This window comes from Lactuca serriola, chromosome 8, assembly GCF_051521515.1.
Source record: "Lactuca serriola cultivar US96UC23 chromosome 8, Lser_US96UC23_V15, whole genome shotgun sequence".
NCBI lineage: Eukaryota > Viridiplantae > Streptophyta > Magnoliopsida > Asterales > Asteraceae > Lactuca > Lactuca serriola.
The window spans coordinates 52,148,889-52,170,262 of NC_136415.1; the positions used below are offsets into that span (position 1 = coordinate 52,148,889).

Below are 21,374 nucleotides of genomic sequence, written 5' to 3' on the forward strand. Positions count from 1 at the left end.
AAGTCCATAGCTACCGATGTTAGGCACAACTACCAATGTTATTTCATGAGGCACTAAGTCCATAGCTACCAATGTTATCTGTCAGGCACCAAGTCCATAGCTGCCAATATTCATCTATAGGACACTAAATCCATAGCTGTCAATGTTCATTTGTAAGGCACTAAGTCCATAGTTGTCAGGATTTGTCTAGTTGGCACTATGTTCATAGCTGCCAGGGTTTATCTATCATGCACTAAGTCCATAACTGCCAATGTTCATCTATATCATCTTTCATCTCCATCTCCATCTTATTTCATCTTTAATTTACCCATATTTATCCATCATAATTATAGGTATAAAATACGTATACAATTTAAATCAAGTAAAACATGTATATTTTGTTCATCCAATATAGATATCAAGAACATAGATAATATACACACATAGCACATAATTTATGCTAAATATTTCATATCTATGTGTAAGATGAAAGTAACTATGCACTCACTTGTCAAAGTGATGATTCCAAACTCGGACAACGCTTCGCTTCTTAACAATATAATTTCCTTCTACAGAACCTAGTTTTATTACCACTAGATTTTAGTCTAATATTTATCACGACTATTTATGAGCGTTGTTATTTTATAAGTGCTAAACAATACCTTTCAACCACTATGCATAGACAGGGGCCAGACATGAAACACCGGGGGCAGGACCATTTTGGCATTATAGCACTTCCGAAATCCAACAACCTTATGCGACCCTTCAAACCAGATTCCTCGTACCGCGAGTAGTTAAAATATATTATAATAACACTTTATATATTATATTTTATTATATATATTGTTTATAAGTTCATAATAACGATAATAAATTTAAACCTAAGCTATACTTAAAGTAGGGTAAGCATAACTCACTTACCGAGAGGTTTGCTAGAATCCGGGCTCTGTAGGAGCAAAAATTTCCAAGCTGAAAAGCTCTTTTTCACGGAGCCTTCTGGCGTTCCGGGGGCTTTTCCCTAGTACTTAGAAGATATTAGAGGTTGGGAGGCTTTAAAAAGAGGTTAGAGAGAGAAAGAAAGGGTGAGTAGTGAAGAATAAGGGCTACCCTCGCACCCTTTATATAGGGGCTGTGTAACATCCCAAATTTCAAGACTAAAAATTTCTTTTATAAAACATTACTTAAAACATAATTATCAATCCATAACATAATCAGAGTATTAATTTCAAAACATATGTTCATTATCAGAGTAAAACATCCCATGCTGTCCAATCTATGGTGTGTACCATGCGATCACCCCGAGCTCTTCCCTCCGCTACCGGAAGTACCTGAAACCAAAACTGAAAACCGTAAGCACGAAGCTTAGTGAGTGTCCCCCAACCAACCACATACCATGCATAAACACATACTGCACATACTGGGCCACACCCGCTATTCTGGGCCTCACCCCCTACCTCGGGCCTCGCCCGCTATATCGGCCCCGCCGCTCCAGGCCCCGCCTGGCTTCGAGCCCCGCTCGGGTACAGATCTGTTTCTCTTAGGCCACGCCTGCCAACATATACTAACACATAAACATATCACAACACATAGACTAAACATATACTACTGAATCCTGTTCTAAGGCCTCGCCTATCTTGGGCCTCGCCCATGTCCTGCAACTGATGAGTCATGGAACCCCGTCCACGCTCCTACTGATAGTGAGATACGGGACCGACCCACACTCACTCTTTCCCTAACCTGGGCCTCGCCCCTACTCTGCTGCTAATGAGATATAGAACACCGTCCATACTCTGCTGTTGGCGAGATACGGGACCTCGCCCACACTCACCTTCCTACCAGGCACATACATGTATCACACAGACAACAAGTATAACTATCATGCAAACCATTCCTTGGGCACCCGCCCGCTAACATTGGACCTCGTCCTGAATATCATACTAGCATATTGTGCCTAGGGCTAACCCCCGGGTCTTCCTACTCATAACTGCATGGGTCGGCATTGTGGTCGTAGACCCATCCACACAAAAGGGAAACTCACCTCAAACTGCTAAACTTCTGCTGCTACTGATGACTGATGTCCGATATTTCTCTGAACCGTTGGTCCACTAGCTCCCCGAGCTACCAATACCAATACAACACTTAGTCTAACTGTCCTCCGAAAGTCAACTAACTCAACTCTGGTCAAAGTCAAAGTCTTGGTCAACCCTACTCGCTGAGTCTGCCTACTGACTCGCCGAGTTCATACGCTCAGAGTCCTTCCATTCGCGACTCGACTCGCCGAGTCAGCCCATGACTCGCCGAGTCCACCGATTTCCGAGTCCTGCCCTGTCCAACTCACTGAGTCTCCACTCAACTCACTGATTCGAGTCTTAACTCGAAGGGTTTGGGGTTTCGCGACTTAACTCGCCGAGTCCAAGAACAGACTCACCGATTCCAAGGCAATCTTCAACAGACTCACCAAGTTGTTCATCTAACTCATCGAGTTCCTCCTAATCTTCATACTACTCGCCGAGTCCACTCGAAGGACTCGCCGAGTCTATTCAGTCCTTCATACATTCAGAGGCTTTTTGAGTCATGCAGGGACTCCAAACTGTAGATATACTCTTCCAAAGCCTATTCCTTACGTAAAGTTGCAAACTTTACGTGTAGCTAAGGAGATCTAGGTCCAAAACACTCCATACTCGGGTTTAAGACAACCATGCTTCACCTACACCCCCAAGACTGATACTTTATGACTCTTTAGGCCATAATACACTTAGATCTGAAGTAGCAACTTCAAATCTAGGCTTCTAACTCGAAATGGTTCTTAAACATGGCATAAAAGCCCCAAAACTCATAACCAAGGTAGATCTAAATGAAGAAGGGTGAAAATAATGACTTAATACCTTTAATAACTCTGAAAGGTGGCCCAAACTCCGGATCTAAATCAAATCCTTGAAGCTCCAATGATTCCTTCCTTCTTCCTTCAAATCACCCAAAAATGGCAAGAGACTTGAATATGCAACAATGGAGGCTGAGGGTTCGGTATTCTGGATGAGAGGAGCTGTAAAGGAACCCTAAGGAAGAGAATGAGACGTTTAAATAATGCACAATGTCTCGGATTTAGGGTTTCTCTCTTCAGACCGGACTCGCCGAGTCCTCTTGCCGACACGTCGAGTCGGTCACTTACTCTTCGACCCGGATCTCGCTTGGACTCGTCGAGTTCCTCCTTGGACTCGACGAGTTGACCTCCCTGACTTAGGGTTTTCTTTCCTTTCTTGGTCTTTCTGATTTTGGGTGTTACAGGCTGGAACCTCGGTCTACGCAGTGCGTTCCTCAGAGGAGCGCAACGCTTTCCGGTGCGCAGGGTGTACAAGCCTACGCAACGCGTACGAGGGGGCGCATGTCCGAAGGCTGCTGGGGCGACGTGGCTGATTCGAGGCCAAGCATACGAACGCGAGGCGTTCCTATTCTCTGCACGGGGAATTCATTGATCAGCTTCGCATTTCACACTCCCGACTTCTAAAAGCCGTAACCGTTTTCGACGTTCTTTATATCCACGCATAAGTGGAGACGTACGTACTCTACAACTTTCGTTTAGACTCTGTCGGCTAATTTTGAATTTATTCTTAAAGTTATATTTTTAACAGGCCGGGACAGGAAAAGTTCGTTAAAATTTCATAACTTTGTCATCCGAAGATCGTTTTCGTCTGTCTTTTCATCGTTGAGCTCATATCAACGAGATCTTCGATTCACGTTTAGGTTATGTAGGCTAAAAATGGTCGATCTAATATTTGAATTCCGAGCCGCATACTATGAATTTGGTTTAGATCTCTAAGGCTAAAAAGTACTTTATCGTAAACTCACTTTTTACGTCACACATCGTCATGCCGGTTTTGTCGCGAAACTTCGACATGTCGTAACTTCTTCGTTATAACTTGGATTTTATTGTTCTTTATATGTACGAAATCCTTGTGACATATACTATAACTTAGTTAAGATTATTTATTCTAAATAATCTTCTATTGAAAAGTCATCCTTGACACTTATTGTCTCTAATTTGGCTAGTTCGGATCTACGGGCGTTACAGAAGACTACAGCTGGGCTGTAGCAACAGAAGTGATTGTAAGTCTATGGTTGGATCATAACATTCACTAGGGTTGAAATATATCACTAGGGCTAGGCCCACTGATATGTATTTTATGTGGTATTTTAGGGAAATCACTAATCTTTGTGCTTACGCTTTCATGTTCTAAATGTTTCAGCCACTTCTGGTTCTAGAGGGAAGGGCCTGACTTGATCGCACTTCATCCCCTGAATTTTTATTTCCGCATCGTTGATTTATGATTTTTACTTTGATGTTGAAAACATGTTTCACTCTGACTGTCTTTTGAAAAAATGGTTGAATGATTTTAATGATTGAAAAATGAAATTTTTACTTGATATTTTGGGACTTTACACAATTACTAATTCCTATCTGGATATGTAGAATTTTAAATTTTGAATCAAAACTTGGGTTTTCATATTTAGATATTATTGAACACCCCTGTCACTCACCCTCTTGAAGATGCTCCGAACAACCAACCTTGCGTGCATAATATTTATTATCTTGCAACGTTTTCGAGAAATCAAAGGGCGTTGCTATAAACTTATTCTATCTTTTTTCAAAGAAAAATTGTATATTATTATCAGAAGACTCCTAAGAAGTGAACCAAGATTATTTGTTATTTTAATTATTGTGCAACACCCGTGTTCCAGATTGGTTAAGCTTCCTTTTCATCAAAGACCAAAGATAGAGTTTTTAGGAAAGACTCGGTGCCACGATATGGTGCAAGGATGCCCAAGACGTGGAACAAAATAAATGGAATGTGTGTTTTGAATGAGTGCAACGACATGACAATAGGTTGGCCACGACATGGCAGCTGTTCTGGCCCAAGCCCGTAATTTTAGGGTTTCCCCCCTTATTCAAGCAACATTTCCAGAAGATTAAGGCATCCTCTTCAGCCTCCAACCCTCTACCTCGAAACCCTAACCCCCCTTAGAGTGTTTTGGTTTATTTTGGTATTATTGGTTCCTAGAAGAAGAAGAAGAAGAAGAAGAAGGTGTTTTAGTGCATTGATCCAACAAGAAAGCTTCATCATCCTTTTCTTGTATATTCTATGGACCTTTGTAAATGTCCAAGATCCAATCTTTTGTTCCTTGTTTCAAGATCTAGGCTTTTTGTCCCTTAATCTTCATGGTTTGGAAGTTTGGAAGGTTAGATTCCATAAACTTGGCAACTTTATGGATCCTTGTGGTCATTTTGTGTTATATGTTTAAGATCTAAGGATCCTTCGAGTTTTGTTCCCATGCTCAAGCTTTAAGTACTCATTTGCCACTTCTCATAGAAATAAAAAAACTTCTCGCCCACTTCCTACAATCCGGCCTGAACCTTTGGGTAGGCACAACCCGATCTCTTCAACAACGGCATGGTGGTTATTCATGGCCTTCAAGGTTTCATCTCTCCGCTCTTTTTACCTAAAATGGAAGGGACATGCATTGGACATGCATGTCTATAAAGCTTTGATTTTATGGCCCATTAGGTGTATGAAACCCTTCTGGAAACCTTGGAAGAGTAACTCTAGTGATTAAGTGCTTAATGGGTGTTTGCATGCCTCGAGTTTCCTTTAAGGACTTATGGTTTGGGATCTTGACTTATTGAGATGCCTTAACGGATAAAATTTAAAACTTTTTCCATCAAGATCATATATGAGCTTTAGAGCTTTTGGAATTGTTGGATAGAAGCTTAATATGTTAAGCTGTTCAGACCAGTCCCCATGGCGTGACCTTAGGCTGTCACGGCGTGGCGACTGGGCCAAGATTCGATTGTTTTGGCATCTTATGCCCACGACGTGGGCAAGGGAGGCTACGACGTGGAGGGTCAGTGTTGGCAATTTTGACATTAGTTTTGACCGTTGACTTGTTGACTTGGGTTAACTTTTGGGCATGATTGTTGGTTCTAGTGTGTGTGTTTAAGGTTGGACCTTGTATGTTTTGATAGGAGGGTTATAACATCTGTTGTGGGGCATTAAGTTGTGGTTTAGCTGATTCGTGAGTCAGGTGAGTCTTCTCACTATAATCTGTATGATGTTATTTGTCTTTGTGACTCTTGCATTGTATGGTGGGTTTGGGCTATTGGTATACATGTTGGGTTGGGCCCACTTGCATGTTGGAATTGGCCCATTGATATGTTAGGTTGGGCCCATTGATATGTAGGGTTGGGCCCGTTGATATGTATGATATGTTGTATTTTGAGGAACTTACTAAGCTTTATGCTTATGATCTGTGCCTGTGGTTTAAACATTTTTCTGGTACTTCCAGTTCTAGAGGGAAGGGCTCGACTGATTGCACTGCATCCCTTATCGTTTATTCCGCATTAGCTAATTGTGATTTTACTATGATTTTTTTAGAATACTATTACTCTTATTATCTTTTGGAAGAAATGAACGAACGAATGATTGATTAAAAATGAAAATTTTACTTGGTATTTTAGGACGTCACATATTGTAATAGGGATCAATGTATATTTATAAACTTATAATATCTTTTTTCAAAGAAAAATTTTACTATCTTAAAATATGTCGGTTGTAACATCCCGTATTTCATTTATTTTTCCCTTTGAAACACTATTCAATTATTTTGCTTTTATAAGCTTTATCAATGTCATAACTCATAATTCATAAAGATCGTCTTTTAAAAAGAACACTCGTGAGACATTTTGGTACCATTGGGCTAAAAGGCCCACACTTAAAAAGGAAAGCGGTGCATATCTTGTATTATATGCTTTCATAGTTTCATCCTTCGTCTCCTTCACTTCATTCTCTTACCTGAAAAATCGAGGATCATCAGTCTTAATCTTAGGTACGAATCTTCTTCCTTTCACACCTAATTTGTTCTAATTTTTATCTTTTTTCAAATCGATTTAGATTCCTAATTTGTAAAAATCTATCTTTTCTGCAAATGGGTTTGATCATTATAGTTTCTCCTTCTTTGGGTTCTTTTAAAGTTTGCAAATTGGATATAAAAATCCCAAATTCACTTACACCCCATGTTTGATAACTAAAAAATTTAAATAATTTGCTATCTTATCTTGTAGATCCTGTCCTAATTGGACTTGCGGTTTCTTGAATAGTTTGAATGTGTGTTCTTTTGTTAGTTTTGATTCATATGAACATATGCACATTGTTGAGTGATATCCTGATCAATTTTCATAACTCTTTTAACATAATATTCCACTGAAATTCTTTCTATTTATTTGAGCTTGACGATTTGCCATTGAATTTATAATCAGGAATCAAGAAACCCCAAAGCGATTCTTCTCAATACATTGTGTATAAACCCTAGTGTCTTACAATTAGGCAAAAGTTCGAATCTTTTCTTTAACGTCTTAACATCTAAATTGAATATAGATGAGGACGTTACAATTGAGAAACAAAAACAACGAACAAATCAACCTCGAACTTTTCTTTTTTCTTAGTTTTCTTTTGGATAAACGAGTTAAATTGTTGATAAAACACGATTCCATTGATTTGTAGGGAAGAAGGGACAAAATGCATATGGAATTTGAAGACTATATAACCGATCTCCCTCAAAGTATTATTGAAATCATACTAACAAAACTTCCATTGAGAGAAGCTGTAAGAACAAGTATATTATCTTCTAAATGGAGATACAAATGGGCTACACTTACACATCTTGAGTTTGATGACAAATGTGTATCCGGGACCCACGATAGATCACTTGCAGAAACCAATCTTGTAAAATTTATAACTCGGTTTCTTTTTCTTCATGATGGACCTATCAATAGATTCTCTCTATCTACAGCTTATTTACAAAGCTCCCCTGATGTAGATCAATGGCTGCTTTTCTTATCAAGAAAAGATATCAAAGAATTGCTTCTTGAGTTAGGTGAAGGCGAGTGGTTTAGAGCACCTTCATGTCTTTTTTCATGTAAAAAATTGATTCGATTGGAGCTTGTTAGATGTGAGTTAGATCCTCCATTATCTTTCAAAGGGTTCCCATATCTTAAACACCTTAATCTTCAACAAGTTCTTATTGCTCCTGAAGCTGTTGAGAATTTTATCTCGGGTTGCACTCTTCTTGAAAGTTTGACTTTATCGTATTTTGATAGTTTAGAACTCACAATTCGTGCTCCAAATCTAAAGTTTTTAATCTTGGAAGGTGAGTTTAAAGATATATGTCTTGAAAATACTCCAAAATTGGTTGCTATATCTGTTGCTATGTACATGACTGATGATATTGCTGAACATTTTGGTCAAAGTTCAAGTTGTAATTTTGATAAGTTTCTTGGTGGTGTTCCTTCTCTTCAAAGACTCATTGGACATATTTACTTTACAAAGGTAAGATTTTTATCCATGTTTAGCACTTACAAATTTACATTATTTGATTGATTGATTGATTGATTGTGCTTTTGTTTTTTATGATTCTATTTAGTATATGAGTATAGGCAACACCTTTGGGAAAACAGAGATGACATACAAACAGCTAAAAGTTATTGAATTGTATCAAGTAAGCTTTGAGGATATGAAAGAAATAATGGTGGTTCTTCGATTGATTCTAAATGCTCCTAATCTTCAAGAACTTCAAATTTCGGTGAGTTATGTTGGATTATAGTATTCATTTAGAATCTTGATTTACTTTAAAGAATCTTGAAGAGGAAAAGTAACAATTTTGAGATTTGGGATTGAATATTTAGGGTTCATCGAATTCAACATCTGCAACAGAAGCTAGGGATTTGGATTTCTGGGAGAATGAATGTCCTTTTGAGTGCAGATTTGAAAGGCTGAAGATGGTGAAGATGACAGATATGTCTGGTGTTCCACATGAAATGGGATTCATAGAGCTTTTACTTGGGAGTTCACCTGTTCTTGAGACTATGAGCATCACTCCAAGTGTTTATATGACTGAAGGAAGAACAAGATTTTTGATCGAGTTACTCAGGTTTAGAAGAGCATCATCAGGAGCTGAAATCATATTTCTTCAAGATCAAGTGTAAATCTTTACAACATTTATTATCTCATGATTGTAACTTATTACATGCTGATATGCAAATCAAAGACTTGTATGGATGTATGAACTCTGTGTTGATGGCATTAAGGTCATGGAGCTGAAATCATATTTCTTCAACACATGCCATCCTCTCATTACTAATAAAGTTTTTGCATGTTTTTGATCCAAACTCAAAAAGAAGATACATTTTGGATGAGGTTATTTTCATATTTAAACTTAAAAAAATGAACAAGAGATAAACTTTTCCCTTGCTTAGAGAGTTTTCTTTCTATGTATATGTAAGCCACTATTCCAAACTTCTCACAAAGTGTCCATAGATTTTCAAGGCTCCATGTGTGGTTGAAAGTTTGTAACATATAGGGTACATTCCAATCTTTCCAAGGATTACTCATTAGAGGTTGATTTTGCATTGATACCAATTTGACTATCATCATTAGTACTACTATCAATAGTATTTTTTTCATGTTCCTAATACACCACGCTATTTCCATGCATTTATAATAACCTTAGATCGATCTTACAATAATAATTCAAATAACCAAAACTATTACTTTTGTTCGGTCTTTTTTCAGTCTCAGTCCGGTACAGACCAATATAGTCCGGTAGTTTTTGTGTTTGTTTCTTTCTTGTGGATTTTGTCTTTCAATCAGACTTGTTTTTATTTTATTTTATTATTATTTTCTGATTCTATGTTTTTTAACACAAGTCTTTTTGGACAGTTTTATCTCATAACATTAACATATAAAACTTCAATATTTCATTAATATAAAAAGCTTAGAAATTATTATTTTATAACTTAACTTAATTTGTAAAACAAAAACATATTATTGAAACGAAGATATGTGGAAGGAAATTCCAAAATTTGCAAGTGTCGTCGGTATATAGGTAATCATGGTTGGGGTTGTTATATTGTACTTATTGTGTAATTTGCATGTCGTTCTTGAGTGTCAACAATGAAGTCTTTATCAGTTTCTTCCACATCGGAGTTATTACATGATGACAGGTCTAGCTTTCCGTTTTTTCTTCCAAAATCTTGTTAATATATAACTTGTTGACATTGATTGCATCCAACAAATAACTTGTTTTTGTTTGAGTTGCACAAAATTATTCCCGATCGATATGGTACGGTTTGCTTTGCTACATTTCTCAAATAGTTTGTTCCAATCAAAGCCTGCCGAGAGATGTGAGATTTTTGAAGAGAAATAGTGATTAAGCAAGTAGGAACCATTAGGGCTTGTTGTGGGATTAGAGATATCAATAAGACCAATTGAGGGCGTAAATAGCCTCCCCGCCCCAGAATTCGTCTGTTTCCCTCGACCTTGAACTTGACCTGAGTTCCTCCGTTTACCTACCTCGACCCCCCCCCCCCCCCCCCCAAAAAAAAAAAAAAAAAAAATCTTCCGTTTAACCTTATTTTTTCACTTGTTTATTTTGTTAAACCTTACATATTACACTAGTTATCCATATACAAAATATATATTACATAATGGCTACTCTAAGTTTAATATTTATTTTTATAAATAAAATAGTTAAATATTAAATAATTATTTTGGGGCCCATGCGGGATCTTTGTGTTGGGTTAATCGGATTTATGAGCGCAGGGGTATTTTAGGAAAAATCTTTTTTTTAAGTATTTGATTTAGATTAGGAAGTTTTCTGCTTGCTTAACAAGTATTACGTATTGGTTTAAGTTATTGCTTTAATTAGTATAAATAAGGACATGTATTCGTTAGTTTAGATAAAGATCTATAACAATAAAATCCATTGTGATAGTTTTTCCTGTTCCTCTTTTGTTTGGTCTTGGACATCAAGGTATTACCAGTTTAATACCTTACACTTGGTATCAGAGCCTAAGGCTCGTGAAGTCATAGGGCGGCTGGTTCGAGAGTTGGTTTCAAGAAAGAGTGTAACCTTACGTTGTGGGGCTAATGCAGCGGGAATCAGGTTCAGTTTAAGGGTGTGTGCATTGTTTTTGAGCGCGAGTTGAACATCTAAACAGCAGCCCCAATTTTTCTTGACCAAACTTGTTCTAAGGTAGAGATAGACTAACTGGAGGCGTGAAATAAACGTACGAGAAGACGTCAAAGCAAGTGAATTTGATTCCGTTCGTTTTGCGGGTGACGACAGTCGGTAAAGGTGGTTGTAAACTTGTCTTGTTGTTCGGTGGAAAAGTGCTCTCAGATTAGGATAAAAATGGGACGGGGTTGGCCATCCCTGTTCCTATCCCCGAGTGTCTAACCTCGTCCCCATTTTCATCCCCATCCCCAACGGATGCGGGGAATCGAATCCTCCCCCTTTTAAATTTTGGGCTTTTCCCCGACCTATCCCTAACCCATCCCCGATCTATCAAGATAATAAACTCAACTTACGCAAAAAAAAAATCAGGTTTAATAAGTGATAAAAACAGAGGCCATAATTAGATAATGATTATATCAATCATAAAGTCTAACTAGCATCAAAACAAGAAGTGACGATTTAGTATACGGATTGTCGAACAAAATGCTGATTTAACAACTCTTGGAATTAGGAACATAATTTGGTATAGAAACTTTGTCTCTGATGTTCTAATAAAAATCAATTCATTCTTAATGGACTTATTTCATATTCAATAGATTATTAATATACTAATATATATATATATATATATATATATATATATATATATATATATATAGGGTTAGGTTATATTGTTCTAACTATCTATTGTGTGCATGTAGAATTGATTTTGGACCAATCATTTTAGTTATTTTAAGAAAGTAATTAATGCATATTAGGTGTTAAAGATATAATGAGCATTACTTAGAACTTCAACATTTAATATGCATTAATTACTTTCTTAAAATAACTAAAATGATTGGTCCAGAATCAATCCTACAAGCACACAATAGATAGTAAAAACATTTGAACCTAATTTTTCTTTCTCTCTCTCTCTCTCTCTCTCTCTATATATATATATATATATATATATATATATATATATATATATATGATGTCATTAAATTGGGGATAGGGCGGGTTGGGGATTGGTATACCCAACCCCGACCCCATCCCCAATTTTAGCATATGGGGATCCCCGACACCCATTTTTGTGTGGAATACCCGTCCACGATTGGGGCGGGTTAACCGGGTTCCCCACTGGGTCGGGTGAAATTTTCATGCCTACTCTCGGAACAAGCTTGATTAAAAAGGTCTGGTTGGTGAAAAGAGATAATAGGATGTTGATCGGTTGAAATCAGAAAGCAGAAAAGTCAAAGGGATTGCATGGTTCTTGATCGGTTTGTTCGTGATAAAGGGATACCGAAGTAGGTGCGTGAAAAACTGGTAAGAAGGATCCGTCAAATCAGGTAGCTTTGGATTCAGTTCGTTTGACAGATTGAAAGAAAACGGTGGAGCGGGTGGCTTTGTTTTCTTAGTCGGTAGAGATGCCAATTTGAAGAACGGTAATCGAAACAAATGAAGAAATTGGAGAAACAACACGTTGTGAACATTATGATGGTGGAAGCTCATATCGGATGACTTTGGATCTGGTCGGGGAAAGGTCGCGCATCCGAGAAAAGTCTAGATGGTAATGCACATATCCAACGGGATGTCATGTTACATGTTACGTGTGTTGTGAACAATCAAAGGGGTTGAAGGACTTTGGACGTGACCGAGATGGATGTCGGGTGTCTGGGAAAAGTCGGGATGGTTTGGGAAGACGGTGATTCAACACTCTTGTGAACGAGAGGTATGATCAATCCGATTAAGAGGGTGATAGTTGGGTTAATCGGATTTATGAGCGCAAAGATATTTTGGGAAAACCCTTTTTATTTTAAGTATTTGATTTAGATTAGGAAGTTGTCTGCTTGCTTAACAAGTATTACGTATTGGTTTATGTTACTGCTTTCATTAGTATAAATAAGGACATGTATTCGTTGGTTTAGATAACGATCTATAGTAATAAAATCCTTTGTCACAGTTTTCCTGTTCCTCTTTTGTTTGGTTTTGGGCATCAAAGTATTACCAGTTTAATACCTTACAATGCGGAACAAAACTCCTTTGCCCCACTTCTATCCCCGACCATACAGGGTACCCTGCTCCGGAACCCAAAAACATTGTAAAATAACCCGTAATGGGTAATGGGTTTTTGACCCTATATAGGACCGCCGGATTTGCAAATGGGTAGTTTGACCTATGACCGTCTGGACCGCTTTAGAATTGATGGTCTTAGACCTGTCCGGTCCGGTCGTTTCTTATTAGACCGGCCGTCCGTACAAAAAAAGGAAATCGGTATATAACGGTGTATATCATCTTTGTATTAGATGCTTTCATCCTTCTTCTCTTTAGCTTCCCTCTCATATCAGAACCATGAAGGATCATCGGTCTTAATCATAGCACGAATCATCTTCTTTCACATCTAATTTGGTAAAAATTCTTTCTTTCTGCAATAGCTAGGCGACTGTTATTTTCTGATATGATCACATTCTCTTCTAGATTTCAACATAACTGTTTCTCCTTCTGTGGGTTCTCTCAAGTTTGCAATTTGGATAGAAAAGAAATCTCATTTCGACGCCACGCCTCTTTGATACCTAAAGAATTGTTTTTGTTTTTTTTTTTTGTTCGAGTTTTGTAGATCATGTCCGTTATAGGGCTAGGGTTTTCTTCAATCGTATGAATTCTGTTCTTTTGTCACTTGCTTAAGTTTTGATTTCATACGAACACATGTTCATGGGTAATTGATTTTATTTATATGGAGTCCATTTTCGTCACTGGTTTATAGATTAGGGATGTGGAACCCTAAACCTAATGATTATTACAATGGAACTCATCCAGTTTTTCGACCTCCAAAATTGGCCTTTCAATATTATAGATTAAGAATTTGGAACCCTAAAGAGACTCTTTTTAATACCTTTCGCATTTCCTTACAACCACTCCTTCATAAATGTATGTCATTGTTTTGTAGGGAAGAGGGACAAATGCGAAGAAAAATGACCTCTAGAGTCGACTATATAACTGATCTTCCTCAAAGTATCATTGAAACCATACTCACAAAGATGCCATTAAGAGATGCTGTAAGAACAAGTATATTATCTTCCAAATGGAGATACAAATGGGCTACACTTACACACCTTGTGTTCAATGATAAATGTGCATCAGGGACCCGAGATAGATCACTTGCAAAGTTTATAAGTCGATTTCTTCTACTTCACCATGGCCCTATCAATCGATTTGTTCTATCTACAGCTTATTTACAATCCTCCCCTGATTTAGATCAATGGCTGCTTTTCTTATCAAGAAAAGATGTTAAAGAATTGGTTCTTGAATTAGGTGGCGAGTGGTTTAAAGCACCTACTTGTCTTTTTTCATGTCAAAAGCTGGTTAATTTGGAGCTTTTTAGATGGGCTTTAAACCCTCCATTATCTTTTAAAGGCTTCCCATATTTGAAACACCTTAGCTTTCAACAAGTTCTTATTGGTTCAGAAGCTCTTCAGAATCTTATCTCGGGTTGCATTCTTCTTGAGACATTGAATTTATCGTATTATGATAGCTTAGAACTTACAATTTGTTCACCAAATCTAAAGTTTTTAATCTTGGAAGGTGAAATTAAAGACATATGTCTTGAGTATGCTCCAAAATTAGTTGCTATAACTGTTTCCATGTATATGACCGATGATTTAGCCCAACATTTCGGTCAAAGTTCAGGTTGTAACTTTGACAGGTTTCTTGGAAACATACCTTCTCTTCAAAGACTCATTGGTAGAAGTTACTTTACAGAAGTAAGATATTGATATAATTATATAACTTCATTTGTTGATTTTATCAGCTGTTGAATTACTTTTTTTTTTTGTATGTTATTCAGTATATGAGTATAGGTAACAACACCTTTGGAAAAACAGAGATGAAGTATGATAAGCTTAAGTTCATTGAGCTCTCTCAAGTAAGCTTTGAGCACATGAAAGAATTAAAAGTTGTTCTTCGATTGATTCTAAACTCTCCAAATCTTGAAGAACTTCAAATTGCAGTGAGTTTAAAGAATCTTTATCAATCTTGAAGATGAAAAGCAACCCATTTGTGATTCGACTCTAATTTTATTTTGGATATGATTTTTAGGGTTCATCGAATTCATCATCTGCAAGAGAAGCTCCGGATTTGGATTTTTGGGAGAAAGAATGTGAGTTTGATTGCAAATTTGAACATTTGAAGATGGTGAAAATGATGGATATGTCTGGAGTTCCACATGAAATTGGATTCATAGGATTTATGCTTGGAAATTCACCTGTTCTTGAGACTATGAGCATCACCCCAAGTGTGTATATGACTGAGGACAGATTAAAGTTTTTGATTGAGTTAACAAAGTTTAAACGAGCATCACCAGAAGCTGAAATGATATTTGTTCAAGATTAGGGGTAAATCTTGTCCATTTATATGAATTTCTCAATCTCTTATGACTTGTATTTTCATGTAACAAGTTCCAACCTTAGTTCTACTATTTGAAATTTTTTAAGGATGTTACATGTTTTCTGATATCTTTGGTGAGATATTTCCACATCAGCTTTTGTGATGATATAAGTTCACATATAGAAGATTGTTTCCACGTATTGATTTTGGTCTTGAGGAAGAAGCAAAATAGTTGTAGGTTTCATGAGAAGGTTCGGGGTGGAAGTTGCATGTTTCATAGGGAAAGGATGGAATGGTGCTTTCAATAGTTATATAAAAAATTGTCGTTTAATAAAAGGGAAAATGCCATCTAATAGGAAATCGCCATGTAAATTGCATGTTTAATGTATTACCAATGAAATTCGTTTCATTTTTTAATCACAGATAAATGTGGTTGATTTAAAAAACTTATTCAATGTTCTATGATTTAGGGGATATATACATCAAAGTCCTAATATTTTTATCAATTTGACAAGAAAGTTCTAAACTTTATTTTTTTGACAGTAAAGTCCAAATTACCGGGAGTTTTTAACACTTTTATCTTTTTTTTTTTTTCGGTTAGCCGGTAATTAGGATTTTTTTTGTCAAAAAAAAAAGTTTAGGATTTTCTTGTCAAATCGTTAATTAGGACTTTACTGTAAAAAAAATAAAGTTTAGAACATTTTTGTCAAATCGTTGAAAATATTTGGACTTTAGTGTATTTTCGTAATCCAAGAACTTTTAATTGTCACTTTTGTTGCAGCACCACTGTTTTTCTTATCATTATCATCTTTACCCTGACAGAATCACGATCAGGAGAAACATATGCAAAGGAGAAGGCAAGAAAGAGTGAAAATACTTGGTAAAACTTTCTTCCTGCTTCGCCGTCAAATATTAAACTAAAAAGTGGGAACAAATTATACAAACACAAACAAAACATGCTTAGTAAAAAAAGTGTAAATGTGGAGAAGGGAAAGAAGGACAATTTCGTTTTTTGGGTTTCTTATTTTTTCATTTTTAGGAATATAAAAAACCAACACAACCCTGGTTCTTTCTTTCTTTCTTGATTATCTCAATTTTTTTCAATATCGGTTTGTTGAAATTAAAAAAACGATTTAACAAAAATAAACGTTAATGATTTCAAAAGGATCTAGCTAACTATAGAATGTTTCAATAACTCTTATGCTTAAAGAGTATCATATCATTAAATTTCTAACAAAAAAGGGATATATACACTAAAGTCCCAATGTTTTCAATGATTTGACAAGATTGTTCTAAACTTTATTTTTTTTTACAGCAAAATCCTAATTGACGATTTGACAAAAAAATCATAAACTTTATTTTATTGACAGAAAAGTCATAATTATCGGCTAACCGGAAAAAAAAAGGATAAAAATATTGCAAATAATTTAGACTTTACTATAAATCCGAATAACGCAGGTACTTTTGGAAGTCAAAAACCAATTAAACAAAACCCAATAAATCCGAATAACACAGGTACTTTTGGGTTTTGTTAGCATTAGACTATTAGGGATATAATATAATTAGAGGCTACTAAAACCAATTTAACAGTCCCGTTTGTTTACCATAAGGCCTTTAAAGTGGATCGTGCTTAAAAGGAAAACCGGTATACTTCTTTCGCTTTCCTGCCGCTCGATCATATCAGAACCATAGAGTACGAATCTTCTTCTTTTTACGTCTATTTTGGTCAATCTTTTTCTTTTTTGCAATAGCCCTAGATGCCTGATTTTTTTTTTTTTTCTGTTATGATATGCGTTTCCTTCAAATAGGCTTCATCATTACCGTTTCTCCTTCCCTGTCTTCTTCTAAAGTTTGCAATTTGGATTAAAAAAAAACAACTCAATTCACTAGTACGCTTGTTTGATATCTAAAGAACTTTAATCAAATAAAATTCACTTGAAAGAATTCTAAATAGTACGTATTTTTTTAGTTCTGTAGATCATGTCGCTAAAGCTTAGGAATTTTCTTAATTGTATGAATTATTGTCCTTTTTGTAGTATGTTTACGTTTTGATTTCATATGAACATATGCTCATTCTCGGTTTTTCATGGAAAGCCAATCATTGGGTTATCGATTTTGTTTATTTGGACGAAGTTTTTTAATAGATTAGTAATTTGAGGCCCTAAAGTTATTCTTCTTAATAAATTGTGTATAAACCCTAATATGCATTCGTACAACTACTCCTTCCAATAAGGATTGAAAGTTTAACTTTTGAGTCTGCATGAACTATCTTTAAAACTTAATATTAAAATTAACAAAACGTACATGGCATAAAAATTAAGTCATTGTTTTGTAGAGCACAAGGAACAAAATGGGAAGGAGGGGAATTATTCGGTTCAAGAAAGACCATATAAGCGATCTGCCTCAAAGTATTATCGAAACCATACTCACAAAGATGCCATTAAGAGATGCTGTAAGAACAAGTATATTATCTTCTAAATGGAGATACAAATGGGCTACACTTACACACCTTGAGTTTGATGATAAATGTGTGTCTAGGACTCATAGTAAATCACATGCAAAGAGCAATCTTGTAAACTTTATCACACGTTTTCTTTTTCTTCACGATGGTCCAATTAATGGGTTCGCTTTATCTACCACTTATCTACGAAGCTCCCCCAATATAGATCAATGGCTACTTTTCTTATCAAGAAAAGATGTTAAAGAATTGGTTCTTGATTTTGGAAAGCGCAAGTTGTTTAGAGCACCTTCTTGTCTTTATTCTTGTCAAAAACTGGTTCGTTTGAAGATTGTTAATTGGGAGTTGGCGCCTCCGTTATCTTTTAAAGGGTTCCCATTTTTGAAACACCTTATTCTTAAACACGTTAGTATTGCTCCAAATGCTATTGAGAATCTTATCTCGGGTTGCATGTTTCTTGAGAGCTTGAACTTATGCTCTTATTATGCTTTAGAACTCAAAATTCGTGCTCCCAACTTAAAAGATTTAATCTTGGAAGGTAATTTTAAAGAATTATCTCTTGAGTATACTCCAAAGCTAGTTGCTATATGTGTCAACCTGCTCATGAGCAATATAATTTCAAGTTGTAATTTTGACAAGTTTCTTGGTGGGGCATTGTCACTTGAGAGGTTTATTGGGCGTGATGACTTTACGCTTGTAAGATGTTGATCTAAGTTTCATGTTATTTATATCTCCATTTGTTAATTTTGTTGGCTGATGAATTGCTTTTTTGTTTGTTATCCAGTATACGAGTATAGGTAACACCATCGGGAAAACACAAATGAAGTACCAACAACTAAAGGTTATTCAACTCTATGAAGTAAGCTTTGAGAACATTAAAGAAGTAATGGTGGTTGTTCGATTCATTTTAAATGCCCCTAATCTTGAAGAACTTCAAATTTCGGTGAGTTTAATCAACATGTATAGATTTCATCTTCAAATTCTATTGTGGTCACATAGAAATGCGGTATAAAAGCTTGGTGAGTTATGTTGTGACAAAAATAACGAAAGTTTGAAGATACAAAATAGTTGGTCCACAATATATTATTGACAATTGACCCTTTGAATTGCGGTATTCATCTAGAAATTTTTGTTTCCTTATGAAGTTTAGCTGATAATTCAAAGAATCTTTATCAATCTTGAAGATGAAAAGTAACCTATTTAACCTTAAACATCGATGTTGTTATGTTTTTTTATTAACCTTTTTTTGGAAAAATTTAGGGTTCATGGGAGTCATTATCAGCAACAGAAGCTCCAGATTTGGATTTCTGGGAGAAGGAATGCCCCTCTGACTCCACATTTGAAAGGCTTAAGATTGTAAAGATGACACATATGAATGGTTTTCGACACGAGATTGGATTGATAGGGTTTTTGCTTGGGAGTTCACCGGTTCTTAAGACTATGAGCATCACTCCGAGTGTGTACATGACTGAGGACAAATCAAGCTTTTTGATCGAGTTATTGAGGTTTAAACGAGCATCAACAGAAGCTGAAATCATATTTGTTAAAGATGAGGTGTAAATATTGCATATATATGAATTTCATGCATATTCTGAATTTCTGATGCAAACACGAGATCAATGACTAATTGGTATAGGTTTATAAACTTCGTGCTAATGGTATTAAGGTTATGGAGACAACAAATCAAATGCTATCCAAAGGACTATTTCGTTGGATGGAATTGAATCACAAAAGAATAGAATTGGTCACAGTAATAAAAATGAGACCTATATATTAAATGATGATGTTTGATTGGTATGTAGGAAGGAAGTGCATGTTCATATGAATTCTTTTTATATTATATGTAAGAGAAATATCACCGTGGCACATTAAAGTTAGTTCTTTGGTTCAATTTAGTCACTAAAGTTTTCTTTCCGTGCAATAGGCCATTAAACTATAATTTATCTCATTATAAATCATTTTTTTAGTTTTTAACAGAGCTTCCGTTAACCAGTTTTACGAAATTACACGAATGGTTCCTATGGTTTCAATTTCTTTCGTGAATGGTCCCTTACCATCACTATTTATCATCGGCACCACTACCGTTCACTTCCCGCAACCACCATTGTTCTCCTCCGACAAGTCTTAGTCTTTTGCGACGGCGTCAATGCCCCTCTTCTCGTTTCTTGCGGTCAACCCCACCAAAACTTCATTAGCCAATTGCCGATGTGTCAACATATTTCTAAACCAATGCCTTGGTTTCCACTGGTTAGTAACAACATCAATCCAAAAAACAGCTGACGATGATTGAACAAATTAAAAAACAAAATTATCATAATTGAAGTTTCTTAGTGTCGTAACATGATAAATATAAATACCTTTTGGTGCCATTTTCTAAAACCCAATCTATGTTTGCACTTTCCAGTTAAATGTTGAATGTTTATTTGAGAGGGTATTACCTATTACCACAACTTAGAGCCTCTCCAACCATAAACACCAAAATGATAATTATTTAACACCATTTTAATGATTTCATTCTAGCCAACCTCTAAAATGGTGATTTTTAGAGGATTTTATATTTAACTTCTATATTTCTTCTATTCAAACTTGCTCAAACATGAAGGACATAAGACAACAACTTAGATCTAGCAACGTTGAGCAATAAAGTTTGAGCCTTTGACACTTACAAATGTCCAGAAAGAATATCAGGTGATGATGATGTTGTTGATGTTTCCTTGCAAGTTCCACCAATAGAACACCTTCTTCTCCTTCTTCTCTTATTCTTTAAGCCAACAATTGCTCCAAAAAGGCCAATAATCACCAAGGGAATTAGGGTTAGGATTTTTCTGAGGTAATTAAAAGGGTGATGAGGGCTGAAAATGAAGTCTAAAATCGACTTAGAGAAGTTTAAATACGGAAGAAACCCTAAAACATTATAGGATTGGGTTGCTGCAAGCTTCACGTCATGACACCATAGGTCTCACATCGTGAGGACGGTTCCGAAACGTGCTTCTCATATGGGCTTGTCATGTCATGACCACCCTATGATCATGTCCTGATACTCGATTTTCTCCAAAAATCAAGCTTTTGACTCCTTAAAACCCTAAATCGATCCATCCTGAAAAACGGGTGTTACAAGCTTTTTCACCACAATTGATTCTTAGTAGTCACAACAAGAAAAGAAGAGATTAGGGACGACCCTTTTTGCGACGACATGAGTAATAGCGGCGACACCAGAGTACACGCGTTTGGTGTCGCCGCTAAAACTTTGATGTCGTCGCTAATAGCGACGTCGCTAAAGATCACCACCGGTTATCCGTCGGAGACACACTACTTTCAATCCGCACCCTTGGTTCGGCAAATAATCCAACGGATAGGGTTTCTTCGTGTGAATAAGAATTAGAGACGACGCTTTTAGCGGCGACGCGTCGCCGCTAAAGGTGTCGATCCGTTGACCAACGTTAGACCAAATACCGGCCCTACGATGCTTTCCCAATCCAACGGTTGGGAATCGCCAGAAAGCGCACATATG

At 36.3% G+C, this 21,374-nt stretch overlaps 3 protein-coding genes across 4 annotated transcripts; all 3 read left to right on the forward strand.

The window, feature by feature from the left end:
* The first annotated feature begins 6,713 nt into the window (after positions 1-6,713).
* LOC145065469 (F-box/FBD/LRR-repeat protein At1g13570-like) lies at positions 6,714-9,148 on the forward strand. The gene is made up of 4 exons (XM_079012451.1): positions 6,714-6,858; positions 7,533-8,357; positions 8,452-8,610; positions 8,714-9,148. The coding sequence occupies exons 2-4, from the start codon at positions 7,548-7,550 to the stop codon at positions 9,011-9,013; spliced, it is 1,269 nt and encodes a 422-aa protein (XP_078868577.1). The 5' UTR covers positions 6,714-6,858; positions 7,533-7,547; the 3' UTR covers positions 9,014-9,148.
* A 4,139-nt stretch (positions 9,149-13,287) lies between these two features.
* LOC145065471 (F-box/FBD/LRR-repeat protein At1g13570-like) lies at positions 13,288-16,285 on the forward strand. Of its 2 annotated transcripts, XM_079012455.1 has the most exons (5): positions 13,288-13,431; positions 13,970-14,783; positions 14,867-15,028; positions 15,118-15,413; positions 16,228-16,285. In XM_079012455.1, the coding sequence occupies exons 2-4, from the start codon at positions 13,983-13,985 to the stop codon at positions 15,409-15,411; spliced, it is 1,257 nt and encodes a 418-aa protein (XP_078868581.1). In that variant the 5' UTR covers positions 13,288-13,431; positions 13,970-13,982; the 3' UTR covers positions 15,412-15,413; positions 16,228-16,285. The 2 variants fall into 2 exon arrangements, with proteins under 2 accessions (XP_078868581.1, XP_078868580.1); XM_079012454.1 differs by lacking the exon at positions 16,228-16,285 and having other exon boundaries at positions 15,118-15,576.
* Positions 16,286-16,789: 504 nt separating this feature from the next.
* On the forward strand, positions 16,790-19,725 carry LOC145065470 (F-box/FBD/LRR-repeat protein At1g13570-like). Its single transcript, XM_079012452.1, has 4 exons — positions 16,790-17,098; positions 17,741-18,559; positions 18,648-18,806; positions 19,124-19,725. Exons 2-4 carry the CDS (start codon positions 17,756-17,758, stop codon positions 19,421-19,423), a joined length of 1,263 nt encoding a protein of 420 aa, XP_078868578.1. The 5' UTR covers positions 16,790-17,098; positions 17,741-17,755; the 3' UTR covers positions 19,424-19,725.
* Positions 19,726-21,374: the final 1,649 nt, after the last annotated feature.